Raw genomic sequence first — 26,738 nt, 5'->3', positions numbered from 1 at the left:
GTGGGTTGGGACATGAACTGAGCAAGGTGGCACATTTAGAAGATCTTTGCAGCAGTAGTTCCTGACCAGACTTCCCTAAAACTGTCATTGCTGGCTTTGTGTGTGTGATCCTGTCCCCTTGTGTATCCGGTAAGTTTGATCATTTAAATTTGTAAACACTTTTTGTTCTTGTCAGCATCAGCTCATCTGTCTCATGCAGTCTGTGATGTTGGCTTCAAACCGAAAATAAAAGCAGTCCGTTATTGGTGCGATGCCAGTGAGGTTATTTTTTTTAACGTTACCGTTTGTGTTTTAAACCTTTCACTAACACTATAACATTGGGGGGGGGGGGGGGGGGGGGTTTCCACCTTATTTTTCTGTACGTGCAGTTCAGCAGCGCTCAGAACCACAGCCTCTGAAACGGAACTCAAGTTTAATCAACAACCTCTTACAACCAACGCTGAGCAGTGAATCGTCATAACTAATAACTAATTCTTTTATATGATATTTCCATCTCCTGTCCTTTAAATGTATGTTTTTTTTGTTTTTGTTTTTTTTAACGAGGAGCACTTTGTCAAGTCGAACAAGAAAAAAAATAGCAACTTTGTTTATTTTTCTATTTTATCCTGCAATCTATAATAAATCACCCTTAAGACAGTCGTGTAAGGTAAATCATTTCTCTTTTAAATGGTTCCCTTTTCCCCTTTTTCTCTATGTGCAATTACAGCAGAGGAACAGAGAGGTGTGTGTGTGTGCATGCGTGTTGTAAACTCCGATTGGTGTTGAGAAACAGGACGTGAAACCTGAAGTCCACCTAAAGGTTGAGCCACAGTTGTTGTTTTTGTTGTTGGTGGTGGGGGTTTGTTGTTTGTTCGATTGTTTCCCACATTATCGCTAACTTTCCTAAACTATGTGTCTCTACATGCCTGCTGGAGGATTGACAGTGTTAGCAGAGCTGCTCTGGGCAGCGTTATGGCACGATAATCTTAAGCCATAAAGACTAGCCATAAAGACTTTGGCAATCTCAACTAACATGCATCTCGCCATGTCAAAAAGTGTACGCCAGTTCCTCTCTGCTGTTCCGTTTTGATGAGGCGAATATGGCGCCGAAGTTTCCTGCCTAATGCCGTGTCTACTTAATAAATCTCTGAACTGTCTGCTTGTAAATTCAGTTCCATTATCAGAACGAATGCACTTGATTTTCCCATATGACTCCACCTCTGCAATAAATCTTTCAGTTGCTTGAGTTGTATCACTTTTGCTTTTCAGATTATATACAAATGTTGCACCTGAATAATCATCAACAAACGACAAAACATACTTAAACCCTTCTTTCGAGTTCGGCGTAATCGGACCAGCTAAATCCGTATGTACCAACTCTAATGCTGCCCTGGCCTTTTCATCTGGTTCTCGGTTCCTAGTTTGAGTAAACTTCCCTTGTATACAGGCTTCACATTGCATGTTTTTGTTGATTTTACCCTTAATTTCCATTCCATCAACGACATTTTGCAGATTTTGAACATCCTCATAATTACAGTGTCCTAGAATTTCATGCCACGTTTGCATATCAAAACATCCATTACATTTCTCTTCAAACTCTTGCACAGTGTTTATAAAGAACAGTCTCTCATGTTCACATATAGGGAATTTTGTTCCATCAACATGTTTAAGAAAACTGTCCCCGTGTTTGAAAACCACAGTGGCTCCGTTACTAGTAGCTGCTTTTACTGACAAAATGTCCTGTGGAAACGATGGAATGTAGAGTGCTTGTTTCAATGTTACCTTGTGACTGCGTCCTTTACTGTCAATCATACTTATCTCAGCATCTCCTCGCCGCTTTGCAGCTCCTCTGCTCCGCCTTCCGTCAGCCAACTCTACACAATGAGCCTCGGGTCGAAATGTGTCATCAAAAGTCTTAAAACTCTCGATCTTCGTAAAGATATGTGACGTCGCTCCCGTATCCACCAGTAGCTGGTTATTCAGCATCTCTTGGCCGCCGTCCGGGACCCTCTGGGGTTCGGAGCCCGTCCTGAACGCGTAGTCCTTCTCCACAACCCCTCTCGCTTCATCCCGTCTTAGCTTCCTTCTACAGGTCGCATCTTTGTGTGTACTACTCCGGCAAAAAACTGCACCATACTCTGGATCGGCACGTTCTTGCAGTGTGTCCCTTTAGTCCACATTTAAAACACACAATCTCATTATTCTTTGATCTTCGGTCATCTGCTCGCCATGAAGTAGAATCCTGGTCTAATTGCACTTTTGTCCTCATTACGTTGTCATCAGTTACAGCCGCACGCATTCTCTCGGTTTCTTCATAACTTCTGAGTTTTACTTTAAACTCTGAGAATGTGATTTTTGCTTCGCTCTGTGTAACGTGCACAATCAGGGGTTTAAACCTCTCTGGTAGACCTTTCATTATCATTGCGATCAGAAGTCCATCAGTTAATGACTCACCCGCATTTTTTAACGCTGTGATAATTGCTTCTGCTCGGATAATATAGTCCGTCACACTTTCATTCTTTTCATTTGTGAGAGAAGTAAGTTCGGTGTACAGACTTATGATCCTTGGCTTGCCCACTCCTGCATAATGACCTCTCAAAATTTTTAGGGCTTTCCGTCCGTCATCAACTGCATCTCTCATAACTAACGATAAACTTTTGTCATCCAGAAATTGTATCAACTCTGCATATGCTTCTGCATTTTTGTCATCATCTTCACCATCGGCTTCTTCATCACCCTCAGCCTTTAAGATGACATCTTTCAAACCTTGTAGTCTGAGATGACCAAGGAACTTCGTTTCCCATATCTCATATTTCCTTTCATCTCCATCAAACTGCAAACGGGAATATCGACTGCCCGACTCTGCCGTGCGTCTGCTCATGATGCACAAAAACGCTTACTCACTCAATCGTGCCAAACTTTTAACACCTGCCGGTAACCTGCGGCTTTCCAGGAAACGCTGCCCTTCCTTTGGCAGTTACAGGATCTCTAGGATCTCTTTCCTGCTGCTCTGGGCCCATAACCTGTTAGCAGAGCTGCTCTGGGCAGCGTTATGGCACGATAATCTTAAGGGAGAATAAAAAGTCGACACACATATCTCATTCCTGACGGAGGACTCTACCACTACACTTCTCCAGTGCATTCACAGAGTCGTTGCATGGTAAGACCTGGATGCCTTTTACCGTCATTTTATTACGGCGCAAAGTACAAACACCTGTGGACACACAATCCAACAGACAGTGTTCCTCCTGGCCTTGATATGACTTAAAATACATTGAATTTAGTTTTTTGTTTGCATGTAGCAACCTCTATCTAGTGCAGGTTGTGCTATTTCAACTATTGTCATTTCATTGTGCTTGGAAGTACTGAAAATTGCACACTGTTATTCTCCAGGCTACTAAAGAGGGCCTCCATAAAAGTCAGGGGGGGAAAGTGCCTTTCCCAGTAATATTTAAAGGTATCTTGTAGGAGTCAAAATGAAAAGTGAGAACAAACTATGCGACAGTCAGCCAGGCAAGAATCAAAACAAAAGTATAAGGAGTACAAGACTTCAACTTTCAGGATATTAAGCAGATCTTGTCAGAAGATCATACAGGACTGGACTGAGGAAGGAGCACACACTGACACCACCCCTATACAAACTGTTAGCTGGTTAAAATATGACTCTTTTCAATGTAACAATTTCTTCTTCTGTTTAATGTTTTGCACAATAATTTCTTTGTTCTCTTTTCAGGTTGAACTCCCATCATACACTTCCACTTCTCCCTGTTATTGCTGTCATGAATGACTTTAACTTACTCTGTGTTATACTCGGCATTGTCTTCTGGTGCTGTGTCTTCACCTGCAGCTGTCTGTGCAGGAGCGCTGCCAATCCAAACTGTAAGTACTCCATGGCCAACAGCTGATACTTTCTTTTGTGTGGACGTGTATGTGTGGCAGGGAATTTGTTAAGCATTGATTACGCTCTGCTGTGGATGTTAACATGGATGGCTGGAGATGCATTGAGCATTGTGATGTAAAGTCTCTGCGAACAGGTCTGCGCTGTCATAAAAACAAAGGTAGGCATGCCAGTGTACGCATGAACCATCGCACCCAATTGCATCAGAGAGCAACTTGGGGTCTTTCCAAACCCCCCCCCCCCCCCCCCCCCCCCAACCATCCATAAGGTTGAGTCCCTCAAATTTTCCTTTAGGAAATCTGCTCATATAATTCAGGACCAGACTAAGTCGAGAACTATTTCAAACCACGTCAGTTATGATCTGAAACATGTAAGGAGTCACTCAATTTTATGTTAAAGAACAGTATTTAAGCACAACAAGTGACAAGTAGTAAAGAAACCAGTACTAGTTGTATAAAAATGGCAGCCCAGTTCCTTTGAATGGAGGAATGTTCTCAGTTAGTGAATAGCACCATGTCAGAAAAAACGAGTCAAACACTGAAAAATAAAAGAGATACTGGATTTTACATCCTGTCTGCATGATAAAATATACACAAAACTGAAATATCAGTCACACTCAAACAGATGAAGTATGTCTGCAAACTCTGAGAACAAGCTCACCCTGACCCACATCACTCCTAATAGTTATCGACAGCTTGTACGCAGGTGAAGATGTTGAGCAACGTGCTGTTGCACATTTGTAGGTCACCTGCATGAGAACAGGGTTGAAACGCTACCCTTGAAGTCTGTTGGCTCACCCACCACATGACTTTCATTACTGCAGAGGTTTGCTCTGACAAGAAACACAAGAACTGAGACACAGAGCACAAACTGATCTAACGTGTCAAAATCACAGCATCATACAGAGGGTAATAACATACATACAGAGGATTTGCTAACTTTGCTGAGCTGTGAAGTTCCTCATTTGACATTAAGGTTCTTTTTTGACTAAACCTTTGCTTTTTCAGTGACCTCTTATGGTGCTTCAAAACAGCTGTGTGGGTGCAGCAGTCGTTTGTTGTGCGTGTCTATTTTTTTCCCTTCTTCTGTTAAATGTCATCAAAATACCACAACCAATAATTCAGTTCATCATACACTTATTTTATACCTATGGGAAATATGGAAACTGCCGTTTATATCTGTTCATCCTGTATTCACCACACTCAGTAATTACTGAAAGTCATCCTGAAAAATTCACTATTTTCTCTCAAATTCTGAAAAATTCTGAATAAAATTCAGATGTGAACTAACAGATGAAATTTAAAAAAAAAAAAAAAAAGAAATGGAAATTTGTGATTTGTGGCTGTTTTTTTTTTTTTTTTTTAAGGAAGTAAATTGCCAGAGACTGTGTGGGGAAATTGGAACCAATGTTGACTTCAGTATTTCCACTGAAAGCAACAAAACGATAGAACATTTTCACTTTGGTTTATTAAAACACCCACTGAGCTAGCATTGATGCTGCATTCACTATAAACCCTCCATAGTGAGCTTTATTTATTTTTCCCAGAATATAAATAGAAATGACAGGTGTGAACATACTGTGTGCTATGCTTAGTTGTGGTTTCTGCTGTTTCTTTTTTAATGCTCCTGCAAATGAATTGTGGTCAGTGCAAAGGATGAACAGCTCTGCCTCTGAGCAGCAGACGTTCCAGTTTGTCTTGAGCATCTTGTTTCTTCTGCCCCGCTGTTAAACTTTTGCTGTTCATTCTTTAAGATAACACATAAGAGTTGATCTTAGTCGATATTTATGTGTAGATGTCCATCAGCAAACAAGGCTATTTAAAAAACTTCACAGCTTTAGAACATAACAAAATGTGATGAATTCTTCTTTGTTATGAGCTTTTCGAAATGTTTGCCTCATACATTAATATATTTGTAACCTTGAAACTCTTAACTTTCTTAACTAGGCAATATCAGATAAATGTTATTTACAGGAAGTGGTTGTGATGACTGATGTTGTGTTGAAAACAACCTCTTTTCCCACCAGTTTTGTTTTCTTGGTTCATGCTTTCATTTTCACTGTACTTAAACACAGATGAATTCATATTTTGAGTATGATAATAAAGAATCCCCAGTGTTTCTCTGATTCTCTACACACTTAACCCTTACATGATGTTCTTATTGTATGTCTTCATAATATGAATTCCCTCCTAATAAGAGTATACAATACATTTTGAACTGTAGATCAATTCATAAGGTCTAAATAGCCTATTTGATGTGAATATATAAATGATAAATCCTTAATTTATGTTTCAGAGAGCTTATTTAGATTGTGAAAATTCAAATGGGTTTGTTTTGTCTGTAAGCGTCAGGAACTGATATTCCATGTTAACTAACATATTCTTCTTTCTATTAATCAAACAATTGGCTTTAAATTTAAATATGCAATCCTATACCAGTCTACATACTTCAAAACTACATAATCATAAAGACAAAAACACGTTTGGTTGTGCAGGATCTCAGTCATCCTGGTCACAGTAGTCCAAGGGGCTTGGAAAGAAAGTTTTCCAAACTGTTTTGTGAAGATGTTTCCGCTCTCATCCAAGAGGATTCTTCAGTTCTAAAACCAAAAGGTGGAGCAGGTAACTCTGGTGGGGGTGCCCCTCAGGACGGTTGTTGACCCACTATTAATCATGTGCATCATCACATGAGCAAAGGTGTAAAAAAGGTTTCCGTCGTTATCACCAGAGGTTTCGGGTGAAAGCAGTATGAGACCTTGCCTCATCCTGTCATGTGGTTTACTGAGGTCACCTGATGCAAGATGTCAGGGTTGAAGCGCGTTGAAGGGATGTCAAAACTGCATTGCGAGTGGCAGAGTTTGGTTTTGTAAGCCACCCACTCTGTTCAAAGATGGTCGCTCACAGTGGACGTAGATGGCCTCTTTCACTCATCTTTCAAACCATCTGTCTTCTCTGTGCAGCATGTCAACACTGGCATCCTCAAAAGAGTGACCTTTGACCTTTAGATGCAGAGTCTTGTACTGTTGAGGTGTCTCTTTTATTTTGTGCCATGCATTTATGCAGTGGCTGTTTGGTTTCTCCACTCCTCGCTGCACTGCACAGCATACACTATGTTGTTTAGCTTGTGTTTTGGAGTCTTGCCCTTGGGATCAATCTGTTTTTTTTCTGAGGGTGAGGCTTGATTTGAAGTGCACTGGGATGTCATGCTTGCAGTTTCTCTGATAAACCTGCTACATAAGGAATGACAGTGTTGTTCCGTATGTAATGTGATTATTTCTGTTGTTATAACCACATGTTTTAAGAACTTTCTGTACCCATGTGTTTCTTTTCTTTCCCTTCTGGCTCAGAGGGAATCTTTTCTGCCCGGTGTTGCAGGGTCCTGATTACCCTGAGTTTGTGTTTCAGAAGGTGGTGCGAATCAAAAAAGAAGGTTCTGAGTTGGTTTAGAACATATAACAAAGTAAATACTGCCGGGTCATTAAACATCTATCCATAAGTTATCTCTTTCACTTCCAAGTTTTTTAGGAAGTCCAAAAAGATTCCCAGGCCTTTTTAAAGTTATTTACTCCAGTGGGAGAAGTGGTATCATTTGTCTCATTAAGTGCATAACACTTGATCTGTGAGTGCTTTTTCCTAAACAATGCTGTTGTCTTTCTGACATTAAACAACTGGAGTTTCTTTATGTTTGTTGATTTTTCATATATTTGTGTACAAAAAGAAAGAATAGTGGAATTTCTTTTGAGATAATTTTGACCCATTACAGCAGCCTTTTCCCCAAATTTTTCAATCTTTGACGCTGCCAAACATAGTAAAGCTAGCATGTATTTGCTGTGTATGTCTGATATTATTATATTATGAGGATTTAACCTGACATGAGTTGCATATGTTTACATTAATCATTTATAATTTATTAATTTGAGGTCTGTATTCATAGTCAGAACAAAAGCTGAGATTTCTGTTTCCTTTACCTTTGTTCCATGCATTTAACTCCTAATGTGTACAAGAAGAACTGGATATAAACAGATTTTAAAAACATAAACAGGATATAAAATTAGTAGAATTTTAAACAGTCTTTCATCATCTTTATTTCTGTGAGTGTTGAAGAATGTTTATGGAAGCAATTTTTCCCCCTCACACCTGAATAATTCAGATCATAGCTGTATTATTCAATACACATAAAACAACCCAAGCTATAAATAACTTAGAAGTACCACATTTCTCATGTATTGTTATTTGTTTGCTTACAGCTGAGGTGGCTGCTGCTACCCACACCTTGGTCACTGCCACACCTCAGCAGTATCCACAGCAGTACCCTCAGTACCCAGTACCCCCTCAGTCCTATCAGAGAGTGCCCTACCAGCCAGTACCAGGGCACCCTGGTTACCCAGCTATGCCTGGCAATCAAGCTGTGCTCATGACCATACCACTCAGCTATGAACAGCCATTTACGCCACCACCATCGTATCAGGATGCAAGTGAGTGTGGATTTGAACACTATCGATCGATCGATCGATCGAAAATATATTTTTTAATGATTTATTATTATTCTAAGCAATCAGTTTGTTGAATGCTGCAAGGCTTACACAGAGTTCTTGCAGAAATGCACTGCACACCAACCTTGAGTAAATGGTGTCAAAGGTCTGCAGAGTTATTTTGCATTTTCTGCTCTTCTGAGTAACTGTAATCAGACACTAGAGTGGACATTGCTGCTAGATAATGTTGATTCTTACATTACAGATCTTATGGCATTTTCAATCTCATGCCAACTTCTCTTTTTCCAGTTGGTCCCACCTATCCTCTGCAACCAATCAACCAATCTTCCAGCCAGCCAGAGTGCCCTTCAAAGCCTCCAGCCCAGCCACAGTCCAATGCTCTAACTGACAGCTCAGACTTCCTCGCCAGCTCGGCAAACAACCAGGAATTTGTTCTGCCATATAGGCTGGATACTTAGTGTATCAATCAGACAGAAAAATTTTACCACCTGTTGTTAATTCATTATTTAATTCAATTTGACAAACTAAGCCTTGTACACAGGGAAAGTTGTTGTTTGTTATGTTTTTTGTGTTCACATGGACAGAAGACTTCCCTGCTAAGGCGTTTATTTTTTTCCCCATCTTATAGCCTCATTTCCAAAATGGTTGGAAACGCTGTACAAAATGTAAACAATTACTGAATGCAGTGATGTGCAAATAACATAAAGATCACATTTAAAACAATACAAAGACTTTGAGACTTTTTTCAAGAGAAATATCAAAGTGTTAACAAAAAAATAATTTGTAGTGATTACACAGGACACAGTCTCTGTATCATTGAAGCTTGATTTTTTTTTAACCTAAATTTAATTTTTAGTCATAGAAGTGCTTCACTAAACACGTGACGTGGCTATAGAGCCAGCTACAAATAAAGACAGGTCATTTTCAAACTCCCAAAATATATTGAGGTTGAACATGCAGTTTGGGGGTCCTCTAGTGGCTGTGGCAGCTCTATTCATCTGCATAGTCCCCATATAAAGACAAGAATGATCCTGGAGTTTTGTGTATTTATATGGTCTCCACAGTCACCAGATCTCCACCCAACAGAAGACCTTTGGGATGAATTTGTAGCAACTGTGTGACGCCATTGTGTTAATATGGGCCAAAGTCTCAGAGGAATGCAGCACCTTGCCAAGTCTGTTCAAAAATGGGCAGTGAGTGTGTGATCACCAGTTTCTGTTTGTGTTTCTGTGATGTTACTGAACACAGATTTAACAGATGTTGTACTGTAGCCTAACAGTCTTGGGGATATTCTACAGTACCTAAGTGATACATGAAAACATTTTAGAGAAAGTGCATGGTGTGCTGTCTGGTAAATGGCCTGTATTTGTATAGCGCTTTACTAGTCCCTAAGGACCCCAAAGCGCTTTACACAACCAGTCATCCACACACTGGTGATGGTAAGCTACGTCGTAGCCACAGCCATCCTGGGGCGCACTAACAGAGGTGAGGCTGCCGGCACTGGCGGCACGGGCCCTCTGACCAGCACCAGTAGGTAACGGGTGAAGTGTCTTGCCCAAGGATACAACGACCGAGACTGTCCAAGCCAGGGCTCGAACCGGCAACCTTCCGATTACAAGGCGAACTCCCAACTCTTGAGCCACGATCGCCCCGGATGGTGTTTCATCTGAAATTGTAAAAGCAAAATCTATGCAAAATAAAGGCATTCTTATAAATGACTACCTACAAACGCTTTTTCTCAGTAAGAAGCGTGACCGAGCTATTTTGTGCTAATGATTTTTCAAGTCATTTTCTTTTTTTCCCCTCTTTTTACACAAAATTAGAAATGAAACAGCACATAAACAAAAGTCCACTTGTATACATTTTAATAAGTTCAAACAACATCAAAGATAAAAGAGTTCGTGTTGTGAGAATGTCAAAAATAAGGTTCAATGGCAGCATTTATTTTTTTAAAAAGGCACCCCAAACCATTTTGGATCATTTGAGTCAACAGCATTCACGATGACAGTTATTTACAGTTAGAAAGCAGAAACGTATATTTGGAGGCAATGTAAATTACACACATGCTTTCGCAGGTAATGTGCCTGGAAGGCACAATGGTTTCTTCTATTTAATGTGTGCAACATACTTGTATTATTATAAAAAACAATATTGTTGATGTTAATTAAGTTGATTTTGATTTTTTTTAAACTATGAGTGGTTGACTTTCCAGCATAAATCCTCCAGTGATAAAACTCACACACTTTCATTTTGTTCCCATGAACTTACACAGTACAGTAAAAAACTCATTTTAATTCTTTTACTTAGAAACTATTAAAATGCACCATAACATTCCTACAAATACACAAACCAAGTTAGTCTAGATCTTGATTCGAAGTACATACTTCCAATTCAGCCGAGTTCACAAACGCTGATTGAGGCACTTATATGTGCACTATCCAGCCTAGGGTGGTGGTGCAGTCTGAGGTTGGAAGGCTGTGCTAGCAGGTGGTGCATCAGGCTGCTGCTGGTCCAGAGGTTTCAGAGGGTATGTCGGCTGTGCATGGGTGAATTCAACCTGGCCGTAAGGCATCAGCTGTGAACTGTAGGCAGAACCAACTGGAAACAGAAAGTGAACTAAGCATGAGAACAAACATACTGAAAATGATTTGACACACCTGCACAAACAACAACTGCAATTCTGCAACACAACAATAAATATGACGCAGCAGCATTTCCACCCTATTATCTTATTACAAATATTTTGAAAAAAATAAAATATACAAAATGTATTTGTGATATCTGCAAATAAAATGTTTTTTTGTTTCTAGAGAGTGGCATGTGTAATAAGTTATCTTATCCTAAAACCCCTGTTTCCTAAAGAAATCTACAACCCTAAAATATCTTTTTATTTTGGACATTTATGCTAAGACATTTATGAGATCTTTGAATTCAAAATCTGATTGTTTTTCTTTTTTCTTCATTTTTGGTGTTTGTCAGGGTGTTTCCATTAGTATTTACACAGATGCAAAGTTTTCTCACTTGCTTCCAGGTGGTCCCAGTGGGAATGGCTGTCCATGATAGGGCGATGTGGACATGGCTCTGAGCTGGGTAATCATACTGAGCTGCAAAGCAAGGGCTGAAGAGTTGCTGACTGGTAGGGCACTCCCTGGGAGGGTCCAGGTAATGCAATCGGCTGCTGGGGGTACTGCTGAGGAGTGGTGGTGACCACTGTAGTGTGGGTATTGTCGGCTACCACAAGTACAAGAAAACAGAAAATGTAGAAACATGTCACCTGTTGTCCAAAAAGCTTTCAATGTGGATTATTATTTATAAGTAATTTTCTCAGGAAGAAAGACTGAATACCAATGAAAGAAAATACAGCAGCAAATGGTGCGATTTTGACTTATTGCATCAGTTGAGTCATTTATCATCATCTCCTTGAGGTTTGCATCAAAGAAACTAACAATGACATGATTTGTTCATGAGATACACAGAGATTCATACTTTTTGAAGAAAATCATCCATTAACCATCATTATAATCAGAGTGTAAACCCATCTCTGTGAAAGTACAGTGCAAATTATCAACCCAACCACACTAGATTTGAAATAACAGTAACAATCATCTGGGAAGACAGACAGTACTCAACAGGATCAGTTTATTGCTGGCTGTGGTCTTGAGATTTGAGAGAAGAAGAAAAAAAAAATACATAAGCACACTGTTGTGGTTTAATAGAAAAACTGATAACAACCAAAAACACCCACACAGCTGTTTCGAAGCACCTTGAAGCACTGAAAGCAGACCCAGATGTCAAGTAACGACATGGCCCTTAAAGTGAAACGAACAAAGCAGCATCAGCGTGCGTATCCCACAGGCTGATGGCACGCTCAGTCGTCAACCTGTGGGTTACGCTCTCACAAAAAGAAAATTACTGAAAATCAAAATGTTGTTTAATAAGCCAAACCAGGACAAATGTCAAATGAGCTTGACAACTCACTGTATATTGTAGTTTGAAACATTAGAACAGGTTGTGTTCGGTGTCTCAATTCCTTTATTACAAAATCATTGGTAAAACATTGCTGTTGCTTCATGTTGGCAGTCATTGCTGAAATGTTTCAAACAATGCAACTTGTCACCATAAAATTAGAAGTTTCTCCCAATGCTGTGATAAGGTTTATGAGTAGTAATGAATGTATGAAATAATGAATGTAGCAGAGATGAGTTTAGATGCTGTTATGGATCTGTAGCTCAGGGTATCTACTAACTGGAAGGTTGGGGGATCAATCCATGGATGCTGCATGGCAAAGTATCCTTAGCAAAGATACTCAACTCCACTTGCTTATTTTTATATGAACCAGCAGCAGTTCAAGTTGATTCAGGAGGTAAACAAAACAATCAGTGTGCTGAAATGTCTCCTGATAAATGAACATGAAACTTTCTATCAGTGAATGATGATTATAATGCTGTTGTCTTAGTTGTCTTTTTAATCTCTGATAGACGATGGACAGAATATTAAGTTTTGTTAATTAAAGCAATTCTTAAAAAGTCAAATGTTGTCATGTAAGCACTTTTTTTTTAGGTTTTATCTGATCTTTTAGCCACTAAATATTAATAAAATGAGGAGCCGCGCCAATAAATCGATATCTGAAAATCAATAAATCTCAGAAAAAAGTCAAATTTGAGACCCTGAAACATTTTAAACAACAAGGCAGTCAAACTTGCACAAAATAACAGCCTGCAACTCTATATTTAAGGCCTTGATTATCCTTCCCATGTCTGCAAGGCCCTTTGGATCTGACGTACACAATCTGATGTAAATTCCATCATAGGACAGTGAGCATGAGGGTCCATGTGGACATCCGTGTGCCTGCCAGTTTTCTATGACTGCACAGACTTGTCTGCAGAGACTTTAAACTCAACTAACACTTGGGTGACCATTCAGTCTGAGTCCACATAAGAGTCCAATACTCAGGATTTAAAGGATCACTCTAAAATAAGGAAGTATCAGTTGTTAGTGGTGGAGTACTTACGCCATGGCTGTCGGAACCTCTTGTACAGGCAGCAGGAGGGAAAGACAGCAGCTGATGAGGTTGAAGATTAACGTAAAGGGAAAGAAAGCGAACACTACAGCAATGGCAGTGGGTAAAGTGAGTGTGTGAACATTGTTCAAACTTAAAAGGAATCAAAGAAGCGATTATGCAAAATCTTACACAGAAAAAAAAACAGTTTTGAGTCATTTGTTCACCAGTTTCTGCACTTTTAAGATCTTTCCAGAATTATAATAATAATAATAATAATAATGGATTGGATTTATATAGCACTTTTCAAGGCACCCAAAGCGCTTTACAATACCACTATTCATTCACTCTCACATTCACACACTGGAGGCAGCTACAAACAATCCAAACAACCAAAGTGCGATAAAAACATATTGAAAACACTGAAGTTACAAAGGATCCAGTTACAAATGTGACGAATATGAACAATTAATTCAAACAGAGGATACATGCATATTCAACAGAGTCATATTTTAACCAAGTAACAACTTGTATAGGGCAGTACGTGCGCTCCCTCTGACCATCAGTCCAGTCTTGACTGATCACACACACACACACACTTTATATTTTTTTCCTCACTGAGTGTGGTTTTTGTTGTTTTGTGTTGTTATGTTATGTTAGTTTAAATGTTCAAAAATAATAAAACTTTGATTGTTTAAAAATGGTTATATTCATTATATTTATACAAAATTAAACTTCCAAATGATGATTATTATAACCTTTAAAGATTTGTATTTCTTTATGCCTGCTGCTTTACATCGTATATAATGGGTTTGCCTGTACTTAATCACCTGGCAACTTGAGTTACCATAGCTTATTGTCACGGTTCGGGGCAGCGGCCGTGTGAAGAGTGGAAGGAGGACTCAAACGCAGCACTATGTCAGACGTGAAGGGTGATTTATTGACAATACTGAACATAAAGTGGAGATGGCAAACAGAACTAAGGACGAACTAAACTGGGAGAAACTACACAAAGGAGTGGCAAACCTGAACATGAAGAGAGAACAGCAGGGAGAGCACGCAGGGAAATTCACCGGGTATGAACACAGACGACGCGACGAGGAGCAGAGGAAAACACACACTATAAGTACACAAAGAGACATGGGAAATCACACACAGGTGGGGGAAACAGCTGGACCTGATTAACCTGACGAGACAGGGGAACACTAACACCAGGGACCAACAGAGGGAGCACAAACCCAGAACCCAGTGTCTAAAATCCCAAACACAAACCATCCCAAAACAGCCCAAGAATAATAATGAAAGTAATAACAATAAAGAACATAAACACAAAGTCACTGAGTCATGGCCGCAGGACCATGACACTTATAGCATTAGAAAATACCCAGACATTGACACTGGTTAACATTCAGTGTGTCCGTGTGAGTATTATGTTTAAATGACTGCATTAAACAAACTATTTATTATAAGATTTAAAGCACAAAACTGCAACTTAAAACAATAATAATAACACGGTAGCGGCCTGTTTAGTATTGGTATGAAGATGACATCACACACTGATTGTCTGTGATTTATCTAATGCAATGTACAGATTAAAATAATCAAACTTACTGGATACACGAGGGGACAGGATCACATAGAGAGTGAACACAACAATATGGGACACCACCGGTGCCATGGTTACTCCCGCATTCCCCAAACCAGTAAAGGAACTGGGAATCTACTGCGATACTCTTAGAGGAAAGGTTTGATTTGATGTTCGGTCTGATCGTTAACTCGGTTCATGTTCCAGCCCACTGGCAGACTTTCTTCATTCACAAGTTATCATACATCATTCACCCGTAACTGAAGTGCAAAGGTGATCAAATGTCACACTGCGGCTCTTATATTGTTTTCAGCTTTCCTTTCTTTTTAAAGCGCAACATTTTGGGAAGAGAACATTTAAATGAATCATGCATAAACTAAAAGTTTGTGGCGCGCATTTGAATGCAAAAAAGTATGTCTTATGTTGACTGCGAGATTTGTGATAGAGTGATTTGTTAAAATCGCACTCCTGGGTGGACTGCTTATTAAATATGTTTACGGTGGCTCAGGATTCAGAGTGGGTTGTCTACTACTCCAAAGGTTGGAGTTTTTACATCTATAAGATGAAACGTCCCTAAACAAGACATGAACCCCAAGTACGAATCCATCCGTCCGGGTTTGCGTGTGAGCGCTAAAATGTGTCTGTGGATACAGTTTGAAGTTTTAAGAGTGCTAGGTCAGAGTAAGAAAACATAAGCTTCAGTTCATTTACAATTAAATGAATAAGTCCAATTAAACTAAGAGAATTAAACTAACTAACCTTAAAAACTGGTAGAGTAGGTAGAAGATTAGTTACCTGAGTTAGCTAATGTAGCAAACAATTATATGATTTAGAAGTATCAAGGCAAAGCGTGTAATTGACCTGTTGGTCCACCAGGGGACGTCGTGCGGACGTGATATTGGGCTGGATTTTGAAATTATTTTAGCTGGGATGTTTGTCCGCTTGCGCTGAATTGTCAGCTAAATTAGCATTAATATAATATGTTTATTGGTGATGTGTTCATTAAACCTGTCCAGGGATTGCAGATAGAAATCAGCTATCAGCTAAATCAGGTACAATTTTCTTTTAGAAGGTTAATGTTTGTTGTACATGATCCCTGACGAATAAAGAGGAAAATAAAATTAAATGAAAAGTATTTTTGATAGCTATCATGTGGATGATGAATGGATGGATGAATGTCATTACATCTGGCACTGACTCGCTGCTGATAGCGAAAACATTCTTAACCTGTTAGTTGAGCTCTAATCACCCTGAGAGTTGTCAGGTCCACATGCAGCATGCATGCAGTTTACATTACCTGCATTCAGGTGAACTGTAGTGGAGTCCAGTCCACTATTGCCACCTATAGTGCCATAGCTTACAACCAGATTAAAACTCGGTCTATGACGGCGTTTTAATACCCATTTAATACTCATCTGCAACTTTCAATAATTTTCTGTTTCTACTTCTTATATATTTCTGGCTTACATCAGTCAGAAAACACGTAGGTATAATTATGACCACAGAGTTTTATAAATCACTCATCCTATTATTCTTATTATGATTTTCAAATCAAAGTTAATTCATAACAAAGAATACATGTTTCAGGTTGTAATATTGTGCTTGTGTTAACAACATCACATAACTTTCCAGTGTTTTTGCTTTGAAAATAAATGTGAATCTTAAATGTTAAACATTGGGGGCATGGCATTTTTATGTTGCATTAGTGAACCTGCAGTCAGCTGGGACAATCATCCAGTGTTTGTAAAGAACACCTGAGGAAAAAATGGATGACTGAGATTTCATGTTTACTGCCTGGCTCAGAGCGCAGACTGCTCAGTGTCATTGTAAATGTTGGTACAAATAAAAGCTTTGAACTGTACTGATTTGCATGGATGGATGGCATTCATTTTATCGGTCATTCCCAGGGAAGGCGAGTTTAAGTAACTGTTTTGGTACATTTAAATAAGACAGTTTGACATAAGTACAGGTATGAGGGTAAAACTTTAGGAAACACTGCTAACGTCAAAATAGATCAGCAGAGGGCAGCAAAACATCGCAACCATAAATCTGAAGTGAAGATGAAAAACCTCACAGATCCAGAGGGCAGAGACAAGTGTAAATTCTTTAGAGTAAGAAATTTGAAATTGTTTTTGCTATTATTGTTGTTCTGAGTAAAGCGTTTTTTTTTTCTCCACATACACTTGTAGTCTGTCTGTGAAGGTTCTCAGTCATCCAGGTCATCGTAGTCAAAGGAGCTTGCAAAGAAAAGCGTCTGGACTTCTTTAAGTTACTTGAAGACGTTTCACCTCTCATCCGAGAAGCTTCTTCAGTTCTAAGGTCAAATGGTGGAGAGTCCCAGATATAAACCTAGTGGGAGTGACCCCCACAGAGGGACAAAAGGACCCCCTGATGATCCTCTAGTCGCCTGAGCCAAGGTGTGAAACTGGGTGTGGGGGAGTCCAGACGCTTTTCTTTGCAAGCTCCTTTGACTACACTTGTAGTCAGCACCAGTACAGCCACAATAGGTGATTATAAACAATGGGAATTACAGTTCCTATAAAAAATAAAGCTCATTTAAGTCTTAAAGTCTTTTTGATCACTATTTCTTTGCCAGTACTTGATGCTGAAATACTATGTGAAACTGAGATTCTGAGTTTTTCACTTACAGTGTATGAGAAAGAATGGCTCAGATATATACACTGCAAAATATTACATAAGAACTGTTTAAACAATGAAGCATTCAGTTGCATTAAAATTGATTCATTTTAAACAGCTGTACCTAATAAAATGGTAACAATGTGTGATGTGTTTACTGAGTTTAATCTTGGTTTGGCACCATAGGCTTCGTCAACAACCTTTCACCCACACGCATGCAAGAGCACCTGCAAAGATTATAAGACAATCTAAAATCCATTTAGGCACCAATCCAAGTTTAGTGTCACTCTTTAAACCCAGACATCACATGCAGCGAAAACCTCTAGAGCAGATTAACAAGGCTTTCTAGCCGTAATCTGAGTTCAGTTTGAGTGTTTTGCATCATTGTAACAATTCAAATACACATAAAGTTGTAGTTTAGAGAGCTGTTGTTAAATTACAAAGTCTCTGCAAATCGTTATCTTAGATGGAGGTAAAAGGTGATTAAACACAATGACTGTAAGTTATTTTTTAACGGCTACAAACAAAATAAATACTACAAAGATCGGAGTAAATATAAAAGGGAGACATGGCAATCAAAGAATCGTGAATTAAAATTTGTGGTAGATTTCATAAAGATGGTGACTTCCAATGGGGTTAAAGCTTTTCTAAATCTTACTTTTGTGCAAAATCAGTCAACTTTTTAAGTATTTTTAATACATTTTGACCCATAATTATGTGCAGGCAGTCTTTATGCCTTAATTACAATTACAATTAAAGTAAATTTAAGTAATTCTTCAAAATCACTGCCCAACTAAGGTCCAACTGAATACATTTAAATATAACTCTCATGCTTCTAGTAGGGCTTTGCAGGTAATATGAAGAGGAACCCTACGGCTCCCTCTTCCCCCAGCACACCAACCTGATCTCATGGCATTTCATTAAAGATTCAAAAAAATGTATTGACTCATGCTCATGGACACAAATTTTCATTTACGTTTGTACTAACTGAAAGCCCCATAAATACTTTCAGTTCAGGCCACTGCAACAAAATAAGGAGACACATGACAAAGAGCTGACAACTCGCAAAACACATGATAAATGTCACAAAAGAATCATAATGTACCTTCAGGGCCTTCATCATACAACTTTTAAAACATCATCCACCAACTCATGTGAGTGTCTCTTATATCATCTGAGATTAATTTGTGTGTAGCCCACATTAATCAGCCACAGATTTTTGCTGTAGCTTTGGGTGTGGCATTGCAAAAATCAAAAGATAAACAAAAAAAGTAAAGCAACAAAAGAAGCAGAATGATAATTGAATTAAATCCCTCCAAACTCCAGATTAAGTGATAGGCTGTTACTACAAGAGAAGCAAACATAAAACATTTTCAGCCATAGTTTCAGGCATAACATAAGCTGTGGCATAGACCCAAATATCCTTTAGAAAAGCCAAGTGGAGAAATACTCCCACGTTTCAGTTACAACGGCTCTTTTCCATGAGCTGCTTTCTTTCTGAAGCTCTTTGTGGTTGTGGGTCTTTTATGAGCATGAGAACAAAGGAATCCTTTTACTCTGCAAGGTCCCTTAGCCCCGTCCGACACCTTTGGGCCCCTGAGCCTCGTTGGGTATGTTATTTTTCCCTTTTACAAAAAAAGCATAACACAAAAATAATAGCAAGGAAATCAATTAAATCATAACGGAACAAAACAATGAGGTGAAAGAGTTACGGGGTCATGAGAGACATTAAAAATCACAGATATCAATATCTTTTTCTTATGGGAAGAATAGAATAAATTGGGCCACATAAAGTTCCATTTCCTTCATGAAAAAAAGGAAGCGTGGCTTCTCTTTTGAGAGCTTACATTTATGGATGTGGCATCTGACAAGGAGTAAAAGCCAACAGATGAGGTACTGCTCTCGTATTTCTTACAACCAAATAAGATGACAAATACAAATATATAGAAATATAAATTAAAATAAAAATTTCTGAGACCATCTTGTTAGAGGTAAAACCAGAATGCTTTTACCAAAATGCTTTTCCATGACACCTGCGTAAAAGTACAAAACCAAAATAAATGGCATCTAAATCGCTTTTATAGTTTTATTGGAGGTTTGGTGATTAAATCTATGGATTCATGTAAAGGAAACCACCACCTTGTTTGTAAGGACCAAATCCTTTCCACTCAGTGTCCTTAACAAAACCTTGCTGGGTCCGCTGCCAGATAGGCGAGAGTGTTTGATGACGCAGAACGTCAGAATTAAGATCTCGCGATACTTCGTCTGGGCATTGCTTTATAAGAACTGGCTCGCCCTTGTCCCCTCCGTTCGTCCTCAGTGCAGGATAACGAAGCATCGATTTTCTCTGCTTCCGTTAACTACAAGCCGTGTTTTCTTTTATTTTTCTGAGCAGCACCTAAGATCGCTTATTGTCACTATAACACGACGAGGGTTACACCGGAAGCTGTGAAGTTTTAAGAGGTAGGTGTTCTTATTTGACCTAATCGCGATCGTCACCCCTATTTCTAGTAGCCTCTTAGCTAACGTTAGCCGTCCTGCTAAGATCAGTCAACCGGCAAGGATCACGATGGGCCCGGCTAACGATAGGAAAGCCTGGCTTACACTTTTTATGTCTCAGAACGATCTCATCGCGAAATTTATTACCATCGGAGATACATAAGGTATGACTGTTGCGCAACTTTTGCGCAAAAAATGGTGAGTCAAAACAGGGAAGTACCCGTTAAACCAGTGAATTTATTTAAAGTGTTGAGGGTTTAATAAATAAATTTTTATTGTAACACCGGTTGAGTAGAGATGGGTAGACCTTATGAATAAACATAAATCATGTCCATAATTATCCTAAAGTAGCGTTGTTTAGGTAGAGCGCTACTGTTTTTAGTGTAGCCCGGAGACGCCCATGAGTTCAGTCAAAGTAAGGACTGTAGGACAACTCGGGTATAAGCAGGGGTATTTAATCAGACAGAAGACAGAAGTTTCATTATTAATAACAATAATAATAATCTTCATCTTTCGGCAGTAGTACTTTGAGTAGCTTTAAATACGTTTTAGAAGTGCTCGACAAATAATGTGGGAAACATTTTTAAAGGCATATAAATAAACACAGAAACAAAGACTAGCTTTTCTTTTCTTTGTTTGGAACATCGGCATTACTTTTATGTTATGTACATACTGATCTCTATCTGGTGGGTATATAAGGGAAAGAGCAGCTTCAATGCACCACATTAGTCACTGTTAGATTTCTCTGGAACTTCATAGGGAGCAAAGTTCAGGTGTGGGTGTCCTACCTGGGAACTGGTTTCTGTTGGGGAAAGGTTACGACCCAGCTATGAGCAAACACTGCAGGCTTCTTAAAGTAACACTTGACTATTGTGAGTGTAGCCAAACGTGTGGGCTCGTACGAGTCTTTCAGCTTTCACCTATTATATCAGTGGCTCAGTGAACTCATCTCACCTGCCTTTGAAAGTCTCAGGTAATCAGATCTCATTCTCATTTGTTTTTGTTTTTCAAAATCTAGATTTAGCTGAACCATGTAGGAGTGTTTGACCATAAACGGCATTTTCTCACTTTCTTGACCTATGTTGTTAAACAGGTTTTTGCAACAGACAGGCTTTTTCTTCTGAAAAGCCTTCTTTCCTTTCTTTTATGGGACAAAAACATTATCTACACTGTCTGCAGGACATGTTTCACATAAGTTTTCTCTTTCTCCTTTAGAACTCAAGACAATCATCGTCATCACCGCTGCTGATTATGGATGTAATAGTGCGCCGCTGTCCTTTCTTGGCTCGCATGCCCCAGGCCTTTCTCCAGCAGTCCAAAAAGACGCTGGTGACGTATGCCCAGCGATGTCCCATCATGATGGAGCTGGCTGCAAAACCTATGGCCCCTTCAATGGCACGTGCCCTCTGTTCCTCCTCATCCTCCTACCAGAAGCCTGAGAACACTGTGTCTGCCGGTGAGGGTGATAAAGATGGTGGTCATACTGGCTATTCTAATCAACACTACAGCTGTGTTATATTTAGTCAGATAAATCATGTAATTATAGAATTATTGATAAATGTGAAATTTACTTTTTTCCCTTTGCAGCCCCCAAAAAGGAGGTGGAGTCCAAGCTGCCAGCTGGCCACCCTATGCCACCTCCGGGACAGATGAAGGCCTCCAAATGCCCTTTCCTGGCTGCTGAGATGAGCCAGAAGAACAGTGGCGTAGTCCGTCAGATTGGCATAGAGTTCCAAGAGGATGTACAGGAAGTCCGCACTGTGAAGAAAGGTGAGGTTTTTTTTTTTGTTGTTGTTGTTTTTTTCTTTTTCTTTGAGAACTAAATCAGTTTTCCATAGTTTCGTACAATATTTAATAGCAGTTTGTTTTTGTCCTGACAGAAGTGCCTGCTGACCAACTAAAGCAGCCAAACCTGGCCAGCACTACTGAAGGAGAAACCACATTAATGAAAACCCTCCTGAAACAGCGACCTAAGAAAGTCAGCCACCTGCTTCAAGACAACTTACCAGCAAGAAGTAGGTTTTATTTTGATAGTTTAACCACACTGTCCTGCAAGCCTGTGATTAACCTAGCTACTGTCTACCTTACTATGACAATCTTCTTTTTTATTTGCGAGTATGTTTTGGTGTTTTTGCACACGGGTGTAGTCTTTCCTCACATTAAAGTTACTCCATCAGTTGCAGTACTGTAGCAACACTAAGCCACATTAAGCAACTTTTACCTTCCTTGTCTCTTCCAGCGGCCCGCTTCCAGTACGATGCGTTTTTTGAGAAGAAGATCGAAGAGAAGAAGAACGATCACACGTACCGCGTGTTTAAGACCGTGAATCGTCGGGCCACCGAGTTCCCGATGGCTGACGACTTCACAAGCTCTTTACAAGAAAAGCGTGACGTGTCGGTTTGGTGCAGCAACGACTACCTGGGCATGAGTCGACACCCTCGAGTCGTGCAGTCCATCATGTGAGTAACTGAGTAGTTAATCCAGTTTCATGGGTCAAGGTGTGTTGACGTGTCTACCTTCCCTGATTGCTTTTTACCTTTTGTCCCTCTGTGAGAGCTAAGTTCGGAGAGAAACCAGCTCAGAGCATAATTACATGATGCAACCTGGAACCCTTTGGTGATACTGGCCATTATTTGTGTGGGTGTTGAGTTGGACATGGATCACACCTAAACCTCATGTGTCACGATGATGGTGTTGTTTTTCCTTCTCCTCCCCCCGCCCCAGCTTGTTTGAGCTTGCATACAAGTCTGCAGCATTTTAATGAGCAACTGTTTGTCTCTTTCCAGGGATACTTTACAAAAACATGGTTCGGGGGCAGGAGGTACCAGGAATATCTCTGGGACCAGTAAATTCCATGTGGAGCTAGAACAAGAGCTGGCTGACCTTCACAAGAAGGATGCGGCGCTGCTGTTCACCTCCTGCTTTGTTGCCAATGACTCCACCCTCTTCACCCTTGCGAAGATGCTGCCTGGTATGCAGAAGGAAAAACTTGGTGTATTTAACAGTAATTCGAACCTCCTGTAAGCGTGTTTGGTCTCATTGACGGTTTCCTCTCCTCTGAACACTTTTAGGTTGTGAAATCTACTCTGACGCAGGTAACCACGCCTCAATGATTCAAGGTATCAGGAACAGCGGCGCTAAGAAATTCATTTTCCGCCACAATGATGTGGCCCATCTTCGAGAGCTCCTGGAGAAAGGAGATCCCACAAAACCAAAGATCGTGGCTTTTGAGACCGTCCATTCCATGGATGGTCAGTTTCTAATTACTGCTTCACTGCTGTTGGATAAATGTTAATATTTCTATTTTTTTTTTTTTTAAACTTTCTCTTACTGCGTGTGTCCTGGAAAATATTACTGTTCTTGCAAAATCAATAATTCATTCAAACTAAGTCATGAAGTGCTCTTTAAGAAGCAAAAAACAAGTCTGACCAGGTTTGTGTGCCTTTCTTTCTGTAACACAGGTGCCGTGTGTCCGCTGGAGGAAATGTGCGACGTGGCCCACGAGTTTGGCGCCATCACCTTCGTGGACGAGGTTCACGCTGTGGGCCTCTACGGCTCCAGAGGGGGGGGGCATCGGCGACAGGGATGGCGTCATGGACAAGATGGATATCATCTCGGGAACTCTAGGTAAGTGCGCAATGTCTACTAAAAAAAAAAAAAAATGTAGAGCTTGCTGCTGCTGTACTGTTTCATTTCTTTTTTTCGAACCAAATAACTGCCACTGGTTAGTGGAACTCGTCTAGCTTGATTGTTTGAATTAGACTGAGGATCAGGCCTCAGCCGTGTCATCCAATATACCAGAGGGCTGAAAAGAATCTGGAGCAGCTCTGTTGTTGCTAGGAGACTACAGGCTCTTGTTGTGCTCCTATGGAATTACTCAGATTGCGTGTCACTGTCAGACTGAGGGGACAATTATTTCCAACTCAAGAGCACTACAGCTCCTGCACAGCTGACATTTCAGGCGGTTCTAGTTTGAGATTACAATGGCTGTAAAAATTTTTTATTTATTTATTTATTTTAAGACCACTGGCTCCGTAATGTTGAACGAGAGGAGTTGTAATAATCAGCGTTATGTTCTTTTCTAGGGAAGGCCTTTGGCTGTGTGGGTGGCTACATTGCGAGTACCACCGCCCTGGTGGACACAGTGCGTTCCTACGCCGCTGGTTTTATCTTCACCACCTCTCTGCCCCCGATGCTTCTAGCCGGAGCCAGGGAATCGATCCAGATCCTTAAAGGGGAAGAGGGGCGCTCGCTGAGACTTAAACACCAGCGCAACGTCAAGCTCCTCCGGCAGATGCTGATGGACTCTGGGTTGCCTGTTGTGCACTGCCCCAGCCACATCATCCCTGTCCGGGTAATCTACGATTGAATTGATTGTGTGGAACTTGAAAAGCAGATGAAGTCACAACGGCTCGATTCTCATGGCGCGTGTGTCTCTTTGGTATAATTAGGTTTCGAATGCTGAGAAAAACACGGAGGTGTGTGACATCATGATGCGTCGCCATAACATCTATGTGCAGGCCATCAACTATCCCACCGTTGCCAGGGGAGATGAGCTGCTGCGCATTGCCCCAACCCCTCACCACACCCCCGAGATGATGAAATACTTTGTTGGTAAGCTGACAAAGTAACACGTTTCACTTGAAATACTTGATAGTGTATAAGAAGGCTACAACAAGTTAAACAGTATTTATGTCTTAATTTGATCGAACTGAACTGTGTAGCTGTTTATGCAAAAGTTACATTACATGAGTAACTTCATCCAACCTGTAACAAACTGTACTTTTCTATCATTGAAGTAAAACTGACCTCTCTTTATCTGTTTTCCCCTTTCAGAGAGGCTGGAGCAAACATGGAAGGAGGTGGGCCTGGAGCTGAAGCCCCACTCATCAGCAGAGTGCACCTTCTGCCAGCAGCCACTACACTTCGAGGTGATGAGCGAGCGAGAGAAGTCTTACTTCAATGGGCTCAGCCACCTCATCTCAGCCTGCGCATAACACTAATCACCCACTGCAGTCTGAAGACAGCGCGTCCACGCTTAAGCCCCATTCCTCTGTCACTATCGTAGAATGTATTAATTATCTTTAATAATTTGTCCTGCACATATTTAAAATTATCTATGTTCAGATGGTCTATATACTGCAAATAAAATATGGGAAAGAATCTCTGTGTGTGTTTGGTTTTTGAAAGTGTTTATAAAGATGTGAGGAGTGGCAAGAAATGAGTGGGATGCACTCAGTTTTCTTTTTACTGCCCTAGGATTCAAGGCCACTGTTAAGTTAATTTCTTCATTGGGCTGTTGTATAAACTGATTAAATGTGGCTCCGATGACACTGTGCTATCATGCTCAGTCACATGGGTTTTTTACTGATGGGTAAAATGATAACTGAATAAAGCTACAAAAATGGGTCACATTAATTGGACATGCTTGGCAGATGCCAGGTTTTTGATTTTTATTTTTTTTAAACTGTTGCTGATAATTTGATCCAATTATGTCTAGTCCACTGGCCTGCTTGTGCTTGTGAGAAAAGTGGAACACTGAAAAATGTCTTGTTGCAGTTTTGTTTTTTTGTTTTTCTTTACTTTTTTTTTTTTAAAAACACTTTAGTTAAAGTATACAAAATTAGATAGACATAAAATTTACATACACTTACGTATACAAAATCATGATCATATACCATACATTAAGAAAAAAAAAAGGAAAACAAAGGAGGAAAGTCAAGCATCTGAGTCAACTAAAAACTTAAATTTACAATTTCAATACATCCCAAGGGAAAACTTTTGCAAGTTTCAGATCGATTGTTCTCCTTCTCCATAGATCTGTAATGATATGTTTACTCACCACATCACTACTTATCTTTTGTTCTATCACTCCTTTGGCACGGGTTTTCCAAATATGGGTGTTTATTACACACATTATCAACCAAAAGAGTCTCCTTTTGTCTTCACCCATTTTTTCTTTAAACAAACCATATTTAACTGCTTTAATATTAACATCAACGTCATAACCAATTTCTGTCATCTTCTGCCTTATCTCAGTTGTCCTATAATTTGTTTTCCTATAAAACGTTTTGCTTTACCATAGCACACAATCCTGTCATGACACTTTGTAACGAGCAAGACATTTGGTACTTCATTAGTTTTATCAGGTACTGCAGTATAATAATGCACTGATTTTGTTGTTGGTTATGTGTACGCTGCTTTAGGCGTGTTGGTTTGAATGTGTGAGCCTCCTTATGAGCAATCAGATATATTATAAATGAAGTCCTGTTTTTATAATCGCTCTTAGAAATATCTATTTAGTGACTTAAGACCACAATAAAATAATTTCTCTTTCTCTATCTGGTGAAATCTTACTGTGTGTAGAGAACCTACTAACCTACTTTCCCATGGATTCACATGGAGATGACATAGATAAAGCTGTAAGACCTAGATTCACAGAATAAAGGAGGTCACAATGACAATGATACACTCAAAATTGGCACACATACCCATTTTCTTTGGGTCCACATAAGCCTCGGACTATGCATCAAAACAGGCAATGTGACCGACACAGGCACAAACAGGAAAACGTATTTATTGTTATATTTTTCTAACAGATTCTGATAAAAATCAGGATATGAAGGTTTAATCTCAGTCTTGAAAAGGT

General features: G+C 39.8%; 2 protein-coding genes and 1 pseudogene across 4 annotated transcripts; 2 read left to right on the top strand and 1 right to left on the bottom strand.

Moving 5' to 3' along the window:
- Window positions 1-12: 12 nt before the first annotated feature.
- Window positions 13-9,094, top strand: LOC113022386 (protein shisa-5-like). 3 transcript variants are annotated; one of them, XM_026167741.1, is made up of 4 exons: window positions 13-129; window positions 3,713-3,858; window positions 8,124-8,351; window positions 8,658-9,094. In XM_026167741.1, exons 2-4 carry the CDS (start codon window positions 3,759-3,761, stop codon window positions 8,825-8,827), a joined length of 498 nt encoding a protein of 165 aa, XP_026023526.1. In that variant the 5' UTR covers window positions 13-129; window positions 3,713-3,758; the 3' UTR covers window positions 8,828-9,094. The 3 variants fall into 3 exon arrangements, with proteins under 3 accessions (XP_026023526.1, XP_026023528.1, XP_026023527.1); XM_026167743.1 differs by lacking the exon at window positions 13-129 and adding an exon at window positions 727-799; XM_026167742.1 differs by lacking the exon at window positions 13-129 and adding an exon at window positions 2,107-3,139.
- A 1,718-nt stretch (window positions 9,095-10,812) lies between these two features.
- On the bottom strand, window positions 10,813-15,148 carry LOC113021957 (protein shisa-5-like; annotated as a pseudogene).
- Window positions 15,149-19,879: 4,731 nt separating this feature from the next.
- Window positions 19,880-25,252, top strand: alas1 (aminolevulinate, delta-, synthase 1). The gene is given in 12 exon segments (XM_026167739.1): window positions 19,880-20,053; window positions 21,305-21,545; window positions 21,677-21,859; window positions 21,970-22,104; window positions 22,329-22,548; window positions 22,876-23,060; window positions 23,161-23,340; window positions 23,551-23,651; window positions 23,653-23,716; window positions 24,175-24,443; window positions 24,541-24,703; window positions 24,926-25,252. Coding segments are annotated over 11 exon segments (1,866 nt in total). The 5' UTR covers window positions 19,880-20,053; window positions 21,305-21,340; the 3' UTR covers window positions 25,087-25,252.
- Window positions 25,253-26,738: the final 1,486 nt, after the last annotated feature.

Source organism: Astatotilapia calliptera, chromosome 5, assembly GCF_900246225.1.
Source record: "Astatotilapia calliptera chromosome 5, fAstCal1.2, whole genome shotgun sequence".
Lineage (NCBI taxonomy): Eukaryota > Metazoa > Chordata > Actinopteri > Cichliformes > Cichlidae > Astatotilapia > Astatotilapia calliptera.
Note: the sequence above shows the minus strand (reverse complement) of the source record. Positions and strands in the feature narration are given on the sequence as shown.

Bases quoted from the DNA above. Each gene is read 5' to 3' on its own strand.
- LOC113022386 (XM_026167741.1), top strand. From the start codon at position 3,759: ATGAATGACTTTAACTTACTCTGTGTTATACTCGGCATTGTCTTCTGG. The intron at 3,859-8,123 runs GTAAGTACTCCA...GTTTGCTTACAG, and splicing joins GAGCGCTGCCAATCCAAACT to CTGAGGTGGCTGCTGCTACC. The intron at 8,352-8,657 runs GTGAGTGTGGAT...CTCTTTTTCCAG, and splicing joins ACCATCGTATCAGGATGCAA to TTGGTCCCACCTATCCTCTG.